General features: G+C 39.5%; 1 protein-coding gene across 1 annotated transcript in view; it reads right to left on the minus strand.

The window, feature by feature from the left end:
- The window catches only part of SOX6 (SRY-box transcription factor 6), a 368,043-nt gene that overhangs the window by 38,402 nt on the left and 309,001 nt on the right, over positions 1-20,640 (minus strand). The window contains exon 13 of the mRNA XM_044258889.1: positions 2,046-2,154. Within this exon, the coding sequence (XP_044114824.1) occupies positions 2,046-2,154 (109 nt within the window). The remainder of the gene's footprint in view (positions 1-2,045; positions 2,155-20,640) is intronic.

Genomic DNA, 20,640 nt, shown 5'->3' on the forward strand with positions numbered 1-20,640 from the left:
GCTTCAAAAATATTTGCTAATGAACAAACAACAGGAACAGAAACCAAAGCAGCCAGGAAACTGGTCTGAATCCTGATGATCCGGGTATTGAACGGAACTTCCAAAAATATTTCTATATGATATGTTTCCCTACAGTTAAGGTTTTCATTTTCTCCTTTCACAATGGTTAGTCACTCTGATCATGCTTTTTAATTTACTGAGCCCGTGGTATCATTAACTAAAACATTAGTATTATTGAGAGGGGACTGACCATGTGTAGAGCCATTATACAGTTAAGAAACCCAATGAAGAAGGAAGGATGACAAATTAAGAGAACTTCTGGAACACGGATAAGGTGATAGAACCCTATACCTCCTAGTCTGTGGAAAAATGAACAGACTGAAACCTCCAAAGTGATGAAAAATATTTCACGGTGTTCAGTCAAACACTTGGGTACTCTGTGGTATGACCTTGCAACAGAATTGAGACAGGCCAGACCTGAATAACTGGTCACCGAGACCAAGGAACCTCAATCCTCATGAAAAAAACCCTATATTTCTAACTACCTATAAAATATCAGTTGTGCTCTTGGTACCCATTCCTCACAAAAGTCAGTGAGTGTATATCCGGTTTTGAGTCCTCTTTATCCCTCCCTTCCTCCTCCTCCTTCTCTCTTCCTCTTCCCTGTCCTTACCCCAGACCCCACACATGTACCAATCAGAATTTAACACCTTGTCCCCAAAACTATCATTAAACATCAGTCTCTCCTATTTGGTATTTTAAAAATCTGCCTTCTGGAAACTCCGAAGTGCTTCCTAATTTTTTTTTTTTTAAAGACTTGATTTATTTGACAGGCAGCGATCACAAGTAGGTAGAGAGGCAAGCAGAGAGAGAGGTGTGGGCGGGGGGTGGGGCGGGCAGGCTCCCCACTGAGCAGAGAGCCCGATGCAGGGCTTGATCCCAGGACCCCGAGATCATGACTTGAGCCAAAGGCAGAGGCTTTAACCCACTGAGCCAGCCAGGCGCCTCTGCTTCCTAACGTTTAACACTGTCCATCTTTTAGCGCTCATGCCACGGACTGCTGAACTGCTGAGATGGCCCTAAGCTTTCAACAGAAGCCAGGCCCAGTTCAGATGTGGCTATGAAATGTCTCCGTGTGTTTTCAGGGGATTAGGGTCCTGGAAGAAATTCTGCCAGTGAAGAGGATAATGGTAAGATTCTTCTCCTCGAGCTAAAGAACTTCAGCTGGGACCCAAGTTGGTTGAAGTATTGTGTTACTCTGAAGAGAACAAATTAATCTTCCCTGACTGGTGGGAGGGACTCTGCCAAAGGAACAGCTAACGGGAAAACCAGTCCCTACTCTGTGAGGACACAGTAAATAACCAGGCAACATTACTTACTGAAGTGCTGACCTAACTCATAAATTGCACCCAGCCTCTGGGGAGCAATTTCTGCTGATTTGCTGCTTGTGCATTTAAAACAAACAAACAAAAAGGGAAGACAAGTGGACAGGCATTGATAGGGCTGTGGGTAAACCCACTGAGAGTGAAGCTGGTCTTTCCACCCAGATTTCCCAAAGATTTTAGTAACGCTTAGTGCTCGGGCACACGCTGGGCCTTGCCCAAGCAATTAATTTTATGCAGGATCTGCTGCAAACCATCACGGAGTTCCCAAAATGGTTTGGCTGCACCTGGGACTCACTTGATATAGGGTTAAAAAAAAAAATCTTCCTTTGTCTGTTAGTCCTTTTTTAGCAAGAATTCAGGGACACGGATGATGACACACAGGATTCTGTTAATCACTGGAAGGCAGAGGGTCCTTTTATTAAGCAACTGGAAAGTGGCACCTTGAAGTCTATGAACAGCTGTATGTTCAGTAATATAGAATCTAGCTACCTCTTAACGTTCTCAGCTCTAATATATAACGGAGGCTAGCATTTCTTCTGCTTTGCCAAAAAAATCCAGCCGGTAGTCTCAGGAAAGACCGTAGAAGGTCCTAGAGCTGACTCCATTGCACTGTCACAACCTCCCAGAGCAGCAGAAAAGAGCTAGGGCAACGCTACTCACCCTCTGCATCTTCTGGCCGCGTAAGATCGATGACACCTGGGCCCAGCTTCCCATCTTCACTTGACTTTCCTGTTAACTGGGGCCCCAGATTCTCAAAGCGTGTTCTTTCCTAGAGGAAAGAATAATCAGAGGCTTATTCTAGCTTCCGAAGCAGCCACTTTTTCCTTCCAGTTTCTATCTCGCTTTTGTGGGCAAGACTTGGATTTACAAACATTGTTTCTGACCAACTGTGGGTTCAGAAAGGCTCTCGGGAAGGTTCCGCTAAAGCCTGATGGTGGCACCCATAGCGCTGGCCGCGTCTAACGCGAAGTACCTGCAAGGAAAGGAAACCGGTGTCAGGAAGCCCGCCGGGCAGCACTGCACATCTTCTCTCACTGGGATTTGCTCCAGGAGTCTAAGAGGAACGCAAGTGAAAGGTTTGAGCCTGAAGTGCAAAACGTGAAAGAACAATCCCCGTTAAAATCTACCGCTAGTTCACGGGAGAGGAATTTTCTCAATTAGCGATCACAGTTCACCTTGGTGTTCTTGGGAAAATACCAATCAGAATTTTAGGCAAGAGGATTTCAAAAACAAATGTTTCAAAGCAGCCAGAGGAGATGATGGCACGGATGCTCTTATTCTGCTTGGGAGCTGCCACTGGAACATCCCCAGGAAGTAAAAAGGAGATTACTCCTCGCCCAGCCATTGAGTGAGGAAAGTGAAAATCTCCTGCCGCTATAGGAGGGAAACTCAAGGATGCTATGCTTGTGAACCAGCTCTTCTAGGAGAAGGAGCCTGAAATAGCACACGGAACTCTCCCTCTGTAGCTCTCTGGATCAGTAGCCAAGGGCTCACTGACCGTCACTAAGATGGTGTTCTTGTCTGCAAAAAGACAGCACGTGTCCCCTTCTCGCCTCCTCGCTACTCTCCAGACTCAAACTTGGCTTTGTGTGGTGCTTATGAATGAATGAAACCTTGTTGTTCATTACTATGAAACAATATTAAATGTCATGTCAGCTTGAATTTACAGACATGAAATAGCAGCTTCCAGCTCCGGGAATGGTTTCTGCATGTTATACTTAATGCATTATGCAGCAGGAGAGTGCTGATTGCTGTTCGGTCTATTGTTCAATGACCTAGTTCTGTACTGAGCATGTTCGGCATAAGACGGAAACACTCTGTGAGTGTTCTCTTCTGTAAGATGTTTAGAAACTTGGAAATATTCTTAAAGAGCAAACATACAATTACTTGATAGAGGCTGTGTCTCATTTGTACAGTCCCACTACATTTGTGCTTTCTAATATGATTATTTTTGAATATCATTATATTTCTATAATTAATTCCCATCAGTCAAATTGTGCAGGAAGTCTTCCAGTTCCCCCTTCATCGTGGAATATGTGGAAATCTGCGTTGGAAGAAAACACAGCATAAACCTTGCTTTCATCTAGCACTATGTCTAGGATAGGTTTGCAACAAAATCATAATCATGAATTTCCCCAACTGGGTAATACTAACCAGTTACAATAGTGGGCTATGGGCAAACCTCTGAAATACGACACTTATAAAAAACAGAATGAAAATAAAAAGCAAATTAGGCATGGTTCCCCAATATCTTCTGATGTGAAAACACCACTGCACAAGAACAAATTAACCCAGATGCAGGCCACAACAGAAAGCAACCACAAGCCATGTGGGAGTTTCACACATTGTTGGTGGGGGGAGGACAGCTGCTTTTAATCAGCCAATTTCTATTTTGGAGTAGCACTTTTGGTTGTCATGATGTAAAGAAAAAGAATTAAAGTGAAGATGAGTAGTACCAGGGAAAGCAAAATATTCAACCTTTGTTTTATCACATTGTTTCACATTTCAAATATTTGCATGTGAATGCTTTCCCTATGTTAAATGCAAAAGGAGTTTTGATGTGACACCTGCAATCTTCTTGGAAGAACAACCTTTAGCTGTATTTTCATGGGGGGAAAAACAACTTTCTCTGAAAATCAACAGACCGTGCTACCTATCAATATGCATATTTCAAGTATCTTTCTAGTCATTCATTCTCTTTGATTTTACCGGAAAATATTCTCGGTAAAAAAAAATAAAGTTCCTGAAAGAATATCAATATTTTGACAGGGAAGGAGAAGAGGGAAAATTACATGCCATGGTTTGTAAAATCCTAAGACAACAAAGCTTACATGATGATAATATCTTTTCTTTTATAAAAAATGAAGTGCACTCACAATTCAGTATTATCAGCTTGTTTTTAATCATAACAAAAAACATTCAGAACATTCAACACACATTCACAGTGTCTTTGAAGTCATACATTTTTCTGACTTCATTGAAAAAAAACATTCTTCTGCAGAGACACTTTCCTTATAAAATATCAATATTTTGACAGAGTAGAAGTCAAGGAAGAATATCCCATGAAACACTTGTTAAACAGGCAGAAAATAAATCAATGATAAAAATTGTTTTGGGCAGTGGGCTGCCTTTTATATTTGGTAATATTAAGCACTTGTGTTTGAGATTAAAGAAGGACCCTGCAAAGCCATGCCCTTTCATATACATTTCTACCTAGTCTCCCAGAAGATTTCCTTCTTCAAAGAATAGCTCAGAATATTTATTTGCCAGCCACATAACCATAAGATAAGAGGGCCTGATGTCTACAAGTTAGCTCCAGGCAGCTGGGTTAAGCTTGGGAGGTGCAATGTGAGCCTGGCAGATACAGGACACGGATTCGTTCAGAGATCCTTCAGCTCCAAGAGGCTTCAACTTCTGGCCAGTAAGTGCCAATGGGTATACCCCTATATCCACCAAATACAGACAGCGGGAGGCAAATTCTTCGCTCCAGATTTTTCCACTCACTTGAACCAGCTCTCACAATGCACACGTCTCCGGAGTAAGATATTTTGGAGATGTAAGCAAAGTAGCTCGATGTTAATTGAATCTCAACCCCCCCAGGAACATTCCCCAATCTTCATGTTGATGGCACAAGGTGCATTTTACATGCAGTGATGTGATCAGACGCTTACTTATGCATTGTCAGTCACAAAACATGCAGGCAACATAAAAGTTATTGAAAAAAATTAAAGTCTGAAAGTCAGCTCTGCTGTGTTGTAGGACTGTTGGCTCTCTAAGTGCTTTGAAATTATGATGTATGAGATAGATGTTGCATATTAAGTAAAGATATTGAAATGATAAAGCCCCCTTTAGTGAGAGCTGATGAATGTTCAATGCTACAAGCCACAAGACGTTGGCATCCATCATCTTCACATATTATCAGAGTCAATGACGGGGCAGCCTCACTGATGACAGATAGACTGCTGCATTATTATCCCTTATTTCCAGAGTCACTGAACAAACCATTCAACTCCTCGGGCATTATTTTTAACTTTGCATTAAATTAGCAACTTCTCCCTCTCTACCATGGCAAGATTGATCAATTTTGGTTTTGCATCGGTGGAGAAAGAGAATGGGTTTGGGGTGACTAAAAGAACAGAGCCTTGCTTCCATCTAAGAAAAAAAAAATCAACTTCCTCTTACTGGCAACAAATGTAAAATTGTGATATGGGGAAAGAACAGCAATGAAACAGTAAGCACACAATAATGGCTTTTCTTTGCACTTAGATAAAAGCTGAATTTTTGATGTGCACAGTATATTTTAATAAAATTTTATATACTATGTTTTATACACTTATTGGCTATTCCATAATAATGTGTGTGCTAACAGTAAAATTGCTCTTAAATTTATGTGTGTTATTTATACGTTCCCCCGTAACAATGCTTTTTGTTGTAAAAAATATTCTGTTTATTAATGTAACTTTACAACCACTGCATCCAAGATCCGTGGTAAATTAATGACATTTTTATTATTTTATAGTGTCATTAAATTTTTACTGATCACTCCATCAAACAGAGGCAGTAAAGGCCATAATGTAAACTGGGACACTTAGATCAGGCAGCAGGAAGACATTCCATATAGTCTGAAGAAAACTGCTAGCAATAAATGATATTTATACCATCTTTAAGCATGTTAGAATACTTGGATAAGTTTGGCAAAACTGTTTCAGTAGTAGAGTGGATTGTGTACTTAAATAACAGTTTGCTTGCCAGCAAGACAAGCCTTTTTCAAACCATCTGTGAGATGACTGATCGCAGCCATCTCCTGGAAAACACCACATGAACTGTGGGATGTGCTGGGCACCCCCCGTCAGGATTACTGACACTGACCAGCCTACAGCAGACCTCGACTCACTTCAACAAGGTCCCCTTTTCTACAAACTCAAGTGGAGATTGGTAAATACCGAAAGAAGCTTTTTGCTCATTTGCTTTACAAACAAATATATTTCATTTGACAACTAGACATGGAGGGACAATGATGTGATATATTTTATTCCAATGGTCTATAGATGAGGGGTACTTTACCAACCTTTCTTCAAAGCTTCTTTCTAAGAATGTCAGGGGGTCATACACAGCAGCCACAGAACATATACCGAAGGGGCCATTACCTACATTACCTACACTGCAGTGAAAATGGGCAAAAAGTAATTCTCTCCTGTTACTTTCACATATAAAATATTTTATATTAGTATACTCTATGCTGATTCTCAGTCTGCTTATAGAATATTTGCATATATGTTTTATGCAAATATTTACAATATTTTATATAGATTTATACATATCAAATATACATAATAGCAACTAGGTAAGAGTAATTAAAAATTTTTATGCTCACAAATTTAGAATCACCTATCTCCTATGTGGGGATGTGGGCATGAGTCTTTTTTAAGTAAATAAGAATTTTGTTGTTATATGCTAAAATACATACTGAAATATCGAAGACTTCTTTCAAATATGTAATAATAAGGAGTTTTGAAGGGAAACTTAATACTGCAAAGCCTGCAGCCACATTCGTGCGTGTTCCTGAAGCAGAGTTCTCTGAGAGTAAGAACAAAAACTCGCATTATGAACAGGAATTCTCTAAGGCTGGCACCGTGTCCTGAGATCGTATCTCTCCTCAAAGTTTCCGGCTTTGTGGAAGTCATTGAGTATTCCCCAAAATTGTCACTTCATCCCAGCTCCCAGCCTTCGTTTCTCTCCGACCCAGGAGAACTTCCCCCAACAGAAAGCGAAGCAGCAGCTTTCTCCTGACGCAGCCTGCCTTCCTGTCCTCTCTTTCCTGCACTAGGATTCGCGTCCCTGCTCTCCCCGTCCTTCCGCGCTCAGTCCCTCACTCATCCAGGCTTGCTGACTTCTTTCACGGAGCCCCTGGCCCTGGCCCCTCCTCTCCCGCCCACCCCTCCTCGGGAACTGCCCCTGCACTCAGACGCGCACTCACAGATCACCGCCACCACATCCTCTCTGGACGGCCTGACCGTGGTGCTGCCTCCAGGTCCACCGATGCACACTCCTCACTGGGTCCCACTTCATCGCTCTGGTTTCAAACCTTCCACACCCTCCTGCTTTCTGTTGCATCCCACTCCCACTCTTCTACCTGGCTTTCAGCCCTTCAGACACTGCGCCCCACATGTCTTTTAAAATTCCATTTCCTACAGCTCTCCCACCATACATCCTCGGCTCGGGGTGGACGGGATCCTACTCACCTTCCCATAACAACACCACGATCACGCCTGCTTATTCTTCTTACCCCCCTGCCGCTACGATAACCTTCCTACTCTCTTCTTCCTTGCCAAATTCTACTCATATTGAAAAACCCAAGCTGTCTGTGAACTTTATCACCTCTCTGAGCTACCTGCTTTCTGATAGAAAAAATTCTTAGTCTCCCTGTATCATGGGCCCCAGTTATAGACTATTTTTTTTAAAAAATCGAACTTTGGTTCATCTGCACATCCAAGCCTCCCCCTGAAACATCAGAAGATTTTTCAAGCCAAGAGTTTGTTTTACACCTTTTCTATATATTATACACAGCCTTTAGTAGTAGTTGCCTATAAATCCTTGCAGGTTTTACAAGGCCACATAATTGACTTACCTACATTAAACAAACAAACAAACAAACAAACAAAAACCCTATACAAGCAAGTGTCCCAAAGAAGCAGGAACTACCAATTTTCTAATATTTCAAGTTTGTGATAGAGATGTTTAGACTCGACACTCCACTTGTGATGATGTCTCTTTGGGCAATATACATAATAATAATCAAAACATAGAAATAAAAAAAACTTAAATATTTTCTAAAAAAGACAGATAAGCAATATTAAGGGGACACAACAGAATTTATAACTTATGAAAAAAGAGGTTTTTGGGTCTGACTTAGAATTTCTGCAGTTTAGCACTTGAGTCTTTCAAAATAAAAAGGTCTCTCTCTCCCTCTCTCTCTCTCTTTTAAGCAGGACAATGCTAAGTATGATGTTGAGAGAGAGTCTGTATCTTACTCTGAAAGACTCGTTCTAATTCCTTGCTCTGGACATATCCGGCTATGATGTGATTCCCAAGAAATACTACTTAAGCACACATATGGCTTCCTTTGTATTGATTTGACAAGCTCTATCACTTTATTAGCCTTTATTTAATATCCTTTATAATACGTTTAGTAATTTGGTGAAGGATCAGAAATGCAGGTTTTACACTAGAAAGTAACCACATGTACTTTTAAAAAGACGATTCTTGTTTGGAAGCAGTTACCTTGGAGGCACTGGGATTTACTTTCATAGTGGTATTTGGACGTTTGCAGAGACAGTAATCATGGTAATAAAGACTCTAGCTGGGAGAAATGAGGGTTATTATTGAATCTCATTGTTAAATGACATTTTGTCAGCTAAAACTATTAATTTGTCTAGCTTTTAATACACCCTTAACACCAAAATTGTGCTAGGACTCATGAATTAGTTAAGACCTAAGTTTTTCAACTATGTTTGCCCCATAGCATAAATACATGCATTGAAGTGGAGGTAGGAAAGAGGGTCACTCAAGATCATATACTATGTACAAGGCTCTGTTCAATGAATATTTTCTGTAACCTTTGTGTCAATACTAAAGGGAGAATATTACTTTTACTATCAGTTTTCCAAGAGAAAAAGGTGAGGCTTCAGAATGGGTTTTTTTTTTGTTTGTTTGTTTGTTCATTTTTCAGGAAGATTTTTTTCTATTTTATTTAAGTCACTTAACCAAAATTTAGGTCGGTATTTGTGCTGAGGTGAATTTAGGATCATAACTCGACAACATAATTACCATGTGATCTCTCTGAGCCCGTTTCCTCATTTGTAAAATAAAATAGAAAATGCTCACACCGCAGGGTTGTGATGATGAAATAAGAGATTATACGTGTGAGTGCTTAGCAAAAATAAAGCAACTCATAAAATATCCACTTATGTTAAAGATATTATTTAGTGTTTGCTAAATGGTTTGAAGCTAAACACTAATGAAGATAGTGTCCTGATCTAAAGGCCAATATCCATTCTCCTGTATCAACGAGGCAACTATATAAACAAAAACTGCTTTCCTTTTTGTCTCGGTTGCTAAGCATCACAGAACTAAATTTAAATCTCAACCTTAGTAACCACATAGTACCTGGTTCTTGTTATTCCTGTACTTAACAAGCATTCAGTACTCCCCATCATCCATGTAAGGAGAAGCAAACTTCTCCGGAGAGCTAGGACAACCGTTCACAATCTTGCTCCTATTCTCCTTATCGGCTCTAGGTCCTACGCACTCCAGTTTATATTCTCTGTTCTGATAAGATGGAACTTCTTAGAGTTTCCCAAACAACAGAGTTATGATATTGTATGGCCTTGTGAATCTGCCTATGCCATTCCTTCTTTCTGGAACAACCTTTCTTTACTGATAACATCCTATTTAGTCCTATCTAGGCCTAATTAAAGCATTTCTCCTGGACACACTCCTTTGTTGACTGCCCTCATCCAGCTCTGTGCACAAATTATCACTTTCTCTTTTGTTCCAGCACCACATCCTATTTATAGAAAGGGTGCTACAAAAATGGATTTATATGTCTGTTTACACGTCTCCCCGGCTTACTCCTTAAGGTGCAGTGTCTATAATGTTATCTGTACATCATTAGTGTCTCTCGTGATGTTGGAACATAACTAGGTACTCTGGTTGCTAAATCCTGATAATCCTGATAAAATTATTTTCCTCTCTTCATTCATTTTAATTTTACTTTTAAATAAAATTAAATTAATTTTTGAAAAGTCCTTCTTGAAAACAATGAGATGTAGATGATTAAAAGCTGGATAAGTACAAAGGAAGGTGGGCATGTCAGTTGAACAATAGAGTGACATCCTGATCAGGGTTGGCCTGGTGCTGAGATACAGGAAGTCTGCCTAGTTTTTATTATTCAAAAGGGCTCTGTAAGAATCATTCCTGAAATCTCAACCACCACCACAACCTTCAAATATTCTTCTTCTACACCCTCACGTTACATTGCTTAGCTATCCATCATTAGCAATTCATTCTTTGAATAAGTTGATAATGCCAATATTTTATGAAAGGACAAGAGAATAAACTGTTAAAATCATATTAATTTAAAATCATATTAATTTCAGTTTAATTCCTCTAGAGATACAAGAACATCTCTAGAGAAAATAATCCAGGTGAAACCATACGAATGGAGACAGAAAGCATTTGGTCACTGGAGTTCCTTAGGTACCGCAATCCCAAAGAAAACAGCTTCACAAGAGTTTGAGAATACCCAAACTAAGCCAAGATAGCTATTAGGGGCTGAACTGTGTCTTCTTAAAATTCACATGTTGAAACCTGAACCCCTAGCACCTCAGAATGTGTCTCTTTTTGGAGACAGAGCCTGTAAGGAAGTGACTCAATTAAAATGAGGTCTTTAGGTTGGGCCCCAATCCAATCTGACTGGTGTCCTGGAGGGGAGGAGACATTTGAAACATGCAGAGGGAGACATTAGAAATGTGTGCCCATGGAAGAAAGACCATGTGAGGACACAGTGAAAATCTAGCCATCTGCAAGCCAAGGAGAAGGGCCTCAGGAGAAATCGATCCTGCTGGCACCTTACTCTTAAAGATCCAGCCTCAAGGACTATGAGAAAAACACTTTGTTGTTTAAGCCATCCAGTTGTGACATTCGTTATGGCAGCCCTAGCAAATAAATACAATGTCTCCTTCACCTTTTCTATCATAAAAGGCTCTTGTCACTATTTCCCCAAAAATACCAAATAGTAAGGCAACAAATTTTTGTCTTACTTGCCTCATTAACAATTATTTGGAAGCTTTTACCATTGGGATCTAGCAGCAGTTGACAATTCTGTCTATCTTTTTCTCTATCTCTTTGGGATTCTCCAAGAAGAGGAAGTTCTCCGTTAAAAGGAAAGAAGACTCGTAATGGCTTGGCCAAAGTTTTCAAGATTCCAGAAGATTCACACGTGAGGCAAGCTGTGAAAAAAATGCCCCTGGACCATACACTCCTGGGGGGAGGGAAAGTGTCTCCTGATCCTCTCTGTCTTCTGCGAGGCCTGTGCCCCATAACCACAGAAGAAGCAGGCAGCAGATGCCTGCTAAAATGAACTGATGTCTGCAGAGCTTCTTGTGGATGTGTTTTATGGAGCTTTCAAAAACATTCTCAAATGATGTATGACAAGTTTCCCCCAGGATTTGAAGAGTACACCAAACTAAGCAAGTTCTCTCCACACACCCCTGGCAGGGACAGCGCCCTGTATATCTCCTGTAACATACACTTAGATTCTTGTCACTGATCATCAAATGATAAACGATAAAGTAGTATTAACTCTGAAGATATGAGATCCTTTTAGGCTTGGGAGCCACTGAGTTAAATTAGTTTCATCAGGATTATAGTGCTAACTGAACCCCTTTAACCAAATGCTTTCTGTCTCATTCATATGGTTTTAATATGGTTTTAACCAATTGCAAGGTTATTTATAAGTTTGCAATTCCCAAGTAGAGTTATAAAGTGTGCAGATTTAAGCAAATCCAGTTGTGTGGCAGCCCAACTCCTACTTAGATGCGGTTTCCAACTTTGTATTCATTTACAGAGGCATAATGCATATTTGTTCCTGAATATTCTCTGATTAACTATTTGTTTCAGTAACAAGTTCACAGAAAGTTTCATTGTAGAAAGTGTAGGAACTCCTATGAAAATTGAACACATGATTTTTAAAACGGTGAATTTTATCTCCATTAAAAGCACCAGCAAGACTTTATTATTCTAACATTTATTGTATGAACAAAGACTGTCACAATAAAATTAATGACCAGCTAAGCAAATGTCTTTGTCCAAAAAAACAAAAACCAAAAAACAAATCTTGGGAATTCTATTTTTTCAAAATATAGGCACTTGATTTCAGATACCTATTGAATTTACAATGTGGAAACCCAGATGCAGTTTACTCAAGTTAAAGACACCAAAGCCATATAAACCAAGAATGAATATCTTCTCCAAAAACATAACTTCTATTTCAATATTAGGTGGCAACTGATCAATTTGAAGATTTTTTTTTTCTCAAAAATGTCAATACAAAGGATGAAAAAATGTACGGTATTGCCACCATATATTTGTTTCAATTTATGAGATATATACCATATCTCCTAAGAGATTTTCCTATAATGTAAAGAACTATGTATACTATTAAATAACATATATCTTTAAAACAAAACAAAACAAGTACGGAGCATATTGCTAGAAGGAAACGTAAAGGCATCTTTATTCAGAGAGCATGGAGACCAAGGAGGTTAGGATGCTAACCCAAAGTCCAGCAGCTAACCAGTAACAGATCTAGAACAAACTTATTAGCCTTCAGACCCCTAGTCTCCTGTGCCTTCCACTGAACTACTCTGTATCACTGTTTAAAAAGCACACATGTTGCTCTTTACAAACTGTGCCAGTCCCTGATTACTTCATCTGTCAAATGAGGAAACTGAACTAACTTATCTCTTTGGTTCCTTCCATCTCTGAAATCTTATGATTCTATGATACTCAACTTTATTCTCCTGAGACCTACAGGACAACCTACAGTGGTAAAATCACTGTCATAAATGCCCTGGTAAAATTAAAAGAGGTTAAAATTATGCCCTGTCATAAAAAGTTTTTGAGCAGTTAGTTATCCATATTTTCAAGGAAATCATTCAAAGATAATCCATTTGTCAAACAAGCCTTCCAAACCATGGTCACATTTAGCCAAAAAGGATTTATTTGCTGCTTCTGAAATTCTATCTCCACCATGGGGAAAAGTAAATAGAAGGAAGAAGACACATAGGGAAGGGAAGGGAAGGGCAAGCAAGGCAAAGGAAAGAGGCAGGCAAAATCAGAGGGGAGACATTTTAGCCTGAAATTGGCATATTAATGCCTCATATCCCTACTGTGGCACTCATTATAGTGGCACTAGGACAGAATAAATCCTTTTCTGTCTGAAAACAAAGTAACATAAACATAAAGATTACTGCTAAGAAAAGGGCCTCTCTTCAAGAAAAACAAAACAAAACCAAACCTGATTAACTCCTTGATGTCAAGAATTTGTATATTCTACTATTATCCTCCTTTCAGGAAATAGGAAGTACTAAGGTCAAGGGATGTCACTAATGACTTTACAAATAAAAGCTAAAACTAAAAATAACCCAAGATTATGTCTAATTATTCGTGGGAGAACTTTTCTTTAAAGTTAAGTAAAATTAAAATTCGGAAACTGTATTTTCACGTCATGAAATTTAAAAAATCATTTTAAAATTGAAATTTTTAAAATGAGTTTAAAAGAAGAAGAAAATATTTAGGACCCTTTTCAAAATAGTACTCCAACATGGCAACATTACAAAGGACAAAAGATAGTGCCCAACTGTGGTGATATGTGTTAATTGTATGGTTTTCCAAAGATGTGGGAGAACTGATATCAATTACAGTATAATTACCATTACTTCCAACAGAGTTAACATGTAGTTACGACAAAATAACGTACAATTAACTGGTGTCACATTGCACACCAGACTAAATAAGATACAAATTAAAAATTCCCAAATTTAGCCATAATACTCTTCTATCTCTTAAAAAAAAAAAAGCAACTTTTCTCTGATAATGTCACGGTATTTTTCAAGAATTAGTGCAATTGTTTAAAAAAGGGAGATACTGTGACATATAACTAGAAAGAACCATTTTTAGCTATATAATAAAAAACTGCACGGGAAGGGAGATGCATATATCAACAAAAATTTAAAGGTAATAAGCTAAAGCGATTGGAAATAAAATCAGAATTTTCCTCATGTGTCTTTGGTTCTTGCAAATTAGCCAACTATGTTTTAAAAGTGAGTTCAAGAACGTTCTTAGATTTTACTGATACCTAACAGTTTTTCCTTTACTTATCAAACACTGTACAGGAGACTGCTTTAGTGGTGCTGTAGAAGGATCCAGAAATGAGGAAGTCTCCTTCTACAAAGGGAGCTCACAGAGAAGTTCTAATTATTTCCTATGTAAAGTGGTAAATCATGTCTCAGTATGAGCAATTCCCTTATCAGAAGGTGAACTGCAGGGACAAAGAAGGCTTCAGTTCAGTGCGAAGAAGTGAGATTCCTTCTTGGAATGTCTCAAGTCAGCAACGATAACACAGGATGCTTCCACACGCTGCATTTGAGAGGAGCACGTGTGGGAACACAAACGTGCCAAACGTTCCTCTAGGTTTAATTGGAAAAGAACTGAAAATGGCAGAGTGCAATGCTGTGAAGTTGATGAGAGGACAAAGGGAAAGTAGCTGTATTTTAAATACAGCTACAATGTATCTGCCGTATCCGTTTCAAACATCTGGGCTTCCAATTATTTATTGAACTCATGTGTAAGACTTATTTGGGAATACTGCAAACATTATAGAACAGGAACATGCAAACTGCTTTGTAAAATACTTGTAAGACCGAACTCTTGCTGAAATCTTGAACAATATGGGTGAAAACTGCTCAGGGACTGTTATCTTTTGGTAAGCGTGTGAAAACCCCGGAGAGGTTACTATGCTAAGAATACATTTTGTAAACAGCATGCTATTAATATAGCAGACAATATTTTATTAGAAACTTGTGTTAAGCATATTTTTAAAGAATTTTGTTAATTTCCTATATCTGGCATTGTTCATCTTTAAATGCGGACTTGAGATTCAGTAGGGCTGGACACTTTCGTAAAAGGACTGCACGTCTTGTTTAAAGATTACATAAGCATCTGCCTTGCCCCACAAAGCTTTCAGGGCACTTTGTTCCCTCTCTAGTTGCTATTTTCTCTTTTTCTCTGGATGTGGAGCTCGGGAATAGATGCCTTATTCTTGCACTCAGGGCCATTGTTTTACTCTATTTAATTCATGCCTCTTTTGTTGGGCTCCGGGGGAAACCGAACTGATTAGGGACGATGACAACAGAACAATGCTGGGCACACCGTTATGCCACGTTACTTCCTCTTGTTCCCACATCACTGCTGCATTCCTCTGGTGATTGCAGCCTCAAAAAATGTGCTGATCACTGTGTGTGTTAGGCGACACTGCCAGCCCTAAGAAGCTAATATCCCAGATAGAGTACATTATGCACGTGATGTAAATGAGGTATGTACTCACCCACAGATCGGCCGTTTGTCACCAGAGAGCCGGCGAACAGACAGGATGGGTGCAAGAGCTTATTATGCCCTTTCACTGTGTCCACAAACGGCCAAAAAAAAAAAAAGGAAAAGAAAATCACCTGCTCCTCGCAGCTGACCTTAATTGGCACAAACTTGAAATAGTTTCCATTTAAAATACATTTGGGGTAGTAGAGCTTCTTAGTTGCTATTATATTAGGAAAAAGAAAAGGGCTGTTGTCATCTCCACATTCAGAAATCAGACACTGAAATGCTTGCATTGAAGAAATATTTGGGATAGAGCTTTTTATATGTTATAATACTAGGAAAGAGAAAAGGGTTGTCATCTCCACATTCAGAAATTAGACGCTGAAATGCAGTGTATGTTAGGCGGAAATAGTGAGGGTAGAGACTGCACCAACTTTATTTCTCAGGAACTCAGAAATTGATTTTTAACTTTCTGTTTCAATAATTTCAACATCAAGATAACAATGGCATTGGAGCTGAAAATCAGATTCAGTTCATAAATCAGAACCTGGTCTTATCATTCAAATTTGGGAATTAAATAGGAAGATTATTTTAAAATTAGGAATCTGACTGCCCAGTCTAAAAGCAAGGACTTCAGTGTAATTAAGACATCTTTCCTGCAGAATGAGGGAATGTGCTTAGACCACAGGTAAAAATTTTTAAATTAAATAAAAGCAACGCCTCCAAGGGCTGTCTTACCAGACCATCAATAAGCAAGCACAAATTTGTTCCTAAAGCTGGTGAGAGGCTGTCCTTGTGGTTCTCCATTGTCTGCCTAAACAAGGGCAAAGCTGGAAAATTAACCAGAGCAGAACCCGGGGCAGAGAGAGTGCTCACTCACTCCCAAAGATTGCCTAACATTAACTACAATGGACTTACACAGTCTCAAAGAAAAAAGTTATTTATAGAACAAATCACTTCCCCCGTGAACATGATGTCTAGCCGAGTCTTTAAACCTCCGTAGAATTTTTTAATTTTTAATTTTTAGACCAACTGATGACTTAAGAAAAGATCATAGCAATTCCATAAAAGTTTTAAGATTATAGCTCTTATTTAATTCTACTGCATATATTTGCCACAAGGGAGAGAACAACCTTAAAAAAGACTAAATCTTTTCACTGATTAAATAAAACTCATATCCAATTTTTATATGATTAAGATTTTGATTTTCCATGGCTGAAGTGACCAAAAGACTAGCGAAACGAAAATTGCTGATCAGGCTGGCGGGCCTTCTAGCCTGCATCAAGACTAGCACATTAAAAAATCTGTAATTCATATAAGACTTCAAATTGTGGCTCGTGTTCTCTTTTTAGTAATATGTTATGAAGGGCTGGATTAGACGGCTCAGACCAAAGAAGCAAACAAGTCTTAATATAATCTATTTAGGAATCCAGTTTGATTTGAAATATTAGTTTTCCGTTGAAGACCAACTGATGTATTTATAGCCCCCAACCTCTATACTTCGAGTTGTTTTATGATTCAGTGTCCATTGTTCTAAATAGTCACTTTTCCTTCTGGATAAACTGACTTGACTGCAAACTTTATTCTTTAGTATAGTATCCACTTGAAGATAAATCAATATTAAATATTCCCTCAAACATCACCTATAGATCTTTGTTTTCTCATTACATTATATCCTTGACAGGGGAGGGACGGAGAGAGGGGGGAGAAGGGAGAGGGGCACAGAGCCCGACATGGCACTTGATCTCACAACCCTGAGATCATGACCTGAGCCAAAATCAAGAGTTAGATGCTTAACCGACTGAGCCACCCAGGTGCCCCTCATTACAGTATTTTTTTTTTTAATTATATGTTCATGGCAGTGATTCTGGCAAACCAGCTCATACAAAACCAAGTGAAATTCATTAACTCTCACAGTGCTGTGATCTCACCATACTATACTGACCAGTAAACCCATCTGCATAGCTAATTCTTCATCCTCAGGTAATTCTCCTAAGAAAAAAAATAAATGCTTCCTTTAAACTCCAGAGATCTTTGGTACAACAAACCCAATCCACTTCAAATAGATTTCACTTCCTTTCTACATCCTCTCCTTCCCAGCACTACCCACAAATATGATAAACAAAAAATTGTTTTAGTTATGGCAAAAAAAGTGATGACACACTACTTATTTCCACTATCAGTCTGAGGCAGTTTTCAGTCCACCCATTCCAATAAAATAGGAGACAAGAGGCACATGGCATAAAACCTCCCTTCTAAGCTAAAATTACTGACTCAGATACCTTGCTCCACACATAATAGGGCACACACTCAGCCTCGGTAACCAACAGCATCTTCTAAATTATGAAGTCCTTTTACACACTTATGTCATCTGTAAGGAGTGATCATCCTAATTTTACAGAATATACTGAGGCTCAGTAAGGTTAGAGACACCCCCAAGATCACACACACATTTGATAGTTAAGAGTCAGAGGTAAGCCCAAAAGACAGGTCTTGAGATTTAAAGCCCAAGCTGAATTCCTTCTATCCTTTGACACTGCTTAATTTATGAGATTTGACTGAGTATGAGGTACAGATCAGGAAGATCAGGATCCAAGCTGGCTTCCAAAGCCTGATAAGTCCATATTTATTTTATAAATGTAACTTACTCAGGCTCAGGTCTGAGACTTCAAGTTTTGCCATTTAAGTAAATAAAATCAGCATTAGATTTTGAATTAATGTGGACTGGCTGTGTCTCAGCCTCCCTAGGCTATGCTACCCCCTTCATATAGGGTTAATTCTTATGCAAAATCTTAGAGACCCTACCATTGGAGACATGCAGGGGAACCCCTGTTACACGTTAAGTAGGCTCGGTAGATGCAGGTATAACCCTAAACTCCAGAGCCCTGCTGTAGAAGTGTACAGAGACAGCAGCTGCCCCTTGTCTCTGTGAGAGCTTGGAGAAAAATCTTCACCAGCAGTCAGAGACTGCACCCTAACTGCAGTAAGCTGCAAGACTGCTGTGGGAGTGGGAGAGGAAGTGAAAGACAGAGGGCGGGAAGGAAGGAAGGAAAAAGAGAGGAGGAAGGACAGGGAAACAGAAGGGGGAATGGGGAGAAATGTCAAGACAGGGTAAGGAGGAGGTTAGGGACAGAGGAAGGAAAGGAGAGAAACAGACTCTCATACTTAGGAGGAGGCAGAGATGGAGAAGAACGGACTGTGGGAAACGGATCAACCACCTCCAGAACAGAGGACGGGAGAGAAAGTGACAGGCAGAGTAACCTGGGACAGCTAGAAGAGACTTCAAAGTTCTTCTAAGATCTAGGAAGAATCAATTCTCCTATGACGTGAACTTCCTCTGTTTAAGGAAGGCCAGACACACGCAAAAGCAAAGACAGACCCAGATGAAAATAAATTTTTATCCCCATAAGAATAACTACTTCTTCCCAAGTCTGGTTCCTAGCCACAAGAAGCAATCAATGCATAGGAACTGGGCGTTTTAGGCTCAGTGTTACTGGGCCAACAAAGACTAAGGCTTGAGCTCTTTTTTCAAGCTGATCATAGTAACTTAGCAGTGTAGTGCAATGGAAAATACAGAATTTGTACACAGAGGAGGTGATAGCAGAACCTAGAGTTACGTCCATGATTCTCGTGGTTTGTTTTTTGTTTTTAAATCCGTAATGGTGGATTAACAGGAGATGATAATCTCTATTGCATAACAAGATTTTTATGAAAATCAAAGGAGATTTTTTTATATAAAAGTATCATCCATAAATGTCTCTAAAATTTATGTTACTTATTCACATTTTAATTTGGACTTATAATCTTCTACCCACCTCACGTTTCTCCCACTGAGAAAGTAGTCACTTATCAGTTGCTTCTACAATTTCAACATAGCAAACAGGTTGACTTTCTACAAGCCTATGGTATAAGAAGAAATGCACTCAATTTACCTCAGCTACCACAATGATCATTATTAGTCTTTTTTTTTCTCTTTCTCTCTCTCTGTCTGTCCCTCTGTCTGTCTGTCTCTCTCACACGCACACACACATACACACACACACACACACACACACACACACTCATACACACAAAATCTCAGCTTCAAGGCATCTGGGCATTCAAAGCTTCCATCATCCAAACCATGTGCTTCTCTGACCCAGAGCTCACTTCCTTCCTGAATGAGCAGTCCTCCAGCCATTATCCCCTGTAGGAAGAGACCCGTGTCCCACCAGGCTCATGCTCAGATCCTACCTGCTTGCTCCTCACCCCACACTCCACCCTGCCTGTTTTCCTCTGAGGCATTTCAAGTCTTTCCTACTCCGCAGAACCTCTCTTTCCACCTCACGGATGGGAAGGGTATCCTTTGATCTCTGCGAGCTTGATTAAACTTGCTGCTCCTTTCACTCATTTGGCACTCGGACCCGACATTGTCAGGTTCCTTTTGAGGTATCTGTCCTCACTCTCACTTCATTATATATTTTCCCTTAGGGCAGAAAGTGACCAGTCCATTTTCTCTGAATCGCAAGCAAGCAGGCCCCATACGTCACGTATCACGTGGTGCGCACGCCGTGCTTAGCATCATGGTACGTTGTGTGGGCTGCAAACCCCAGTAAGGGAGCCAGAAGAACACCGGTTTGCAGCTACCTTACCTCACATACATTATCTGGTTTAAGTTTTTCCACAATCTTATATGGTATAGTCCTCATTTTCATCTTCCAAGTGGGTAAACAAAGGCCCAGAAATGTAACAGGCCCAGGTGATACAGTTAGTAATACAGGCAGGGTTAAAATGAAAAGATCACCTATTGGTCTGTGAAGCTGAGTTCTGGACCTTGAAACGACTGATTTCAAAGCCTCTGGCTCCTTCTTCCATTAGCAGTGCTCTGCCTAGACCCAGGGAGATTATTTTACGATGATCAAGAAAAACTAAACTTGCTACCAACCTCCCTCATAGGAGTGCTATTAAAATTAGAGAACTCATCTTCTTACAAGAATAAAAAGTCTTGATAAGCTGATATGATTTTTAATACGAGTTCACTAAAACGTTTCTTTAAATGCTTGCCTTATTGTCCCCATTTTACAGATGGGAAAATTGAGATTAATCTTAATATTGATATCTT

The sequence above is a fragment of the Neovison vison genome, chromosome 7, assembly GCF_020171115.1.
Source record: "Neovison vison isolate M4711 chromosome 7, ASM_NN_V1, whole genome shotgun sequence".
Lineage (NCBI taxonomy): Eukaryota > Metazoa > Chordata > Mammalia > Carnivora > Mustelidae > Neogale > Neogale vison.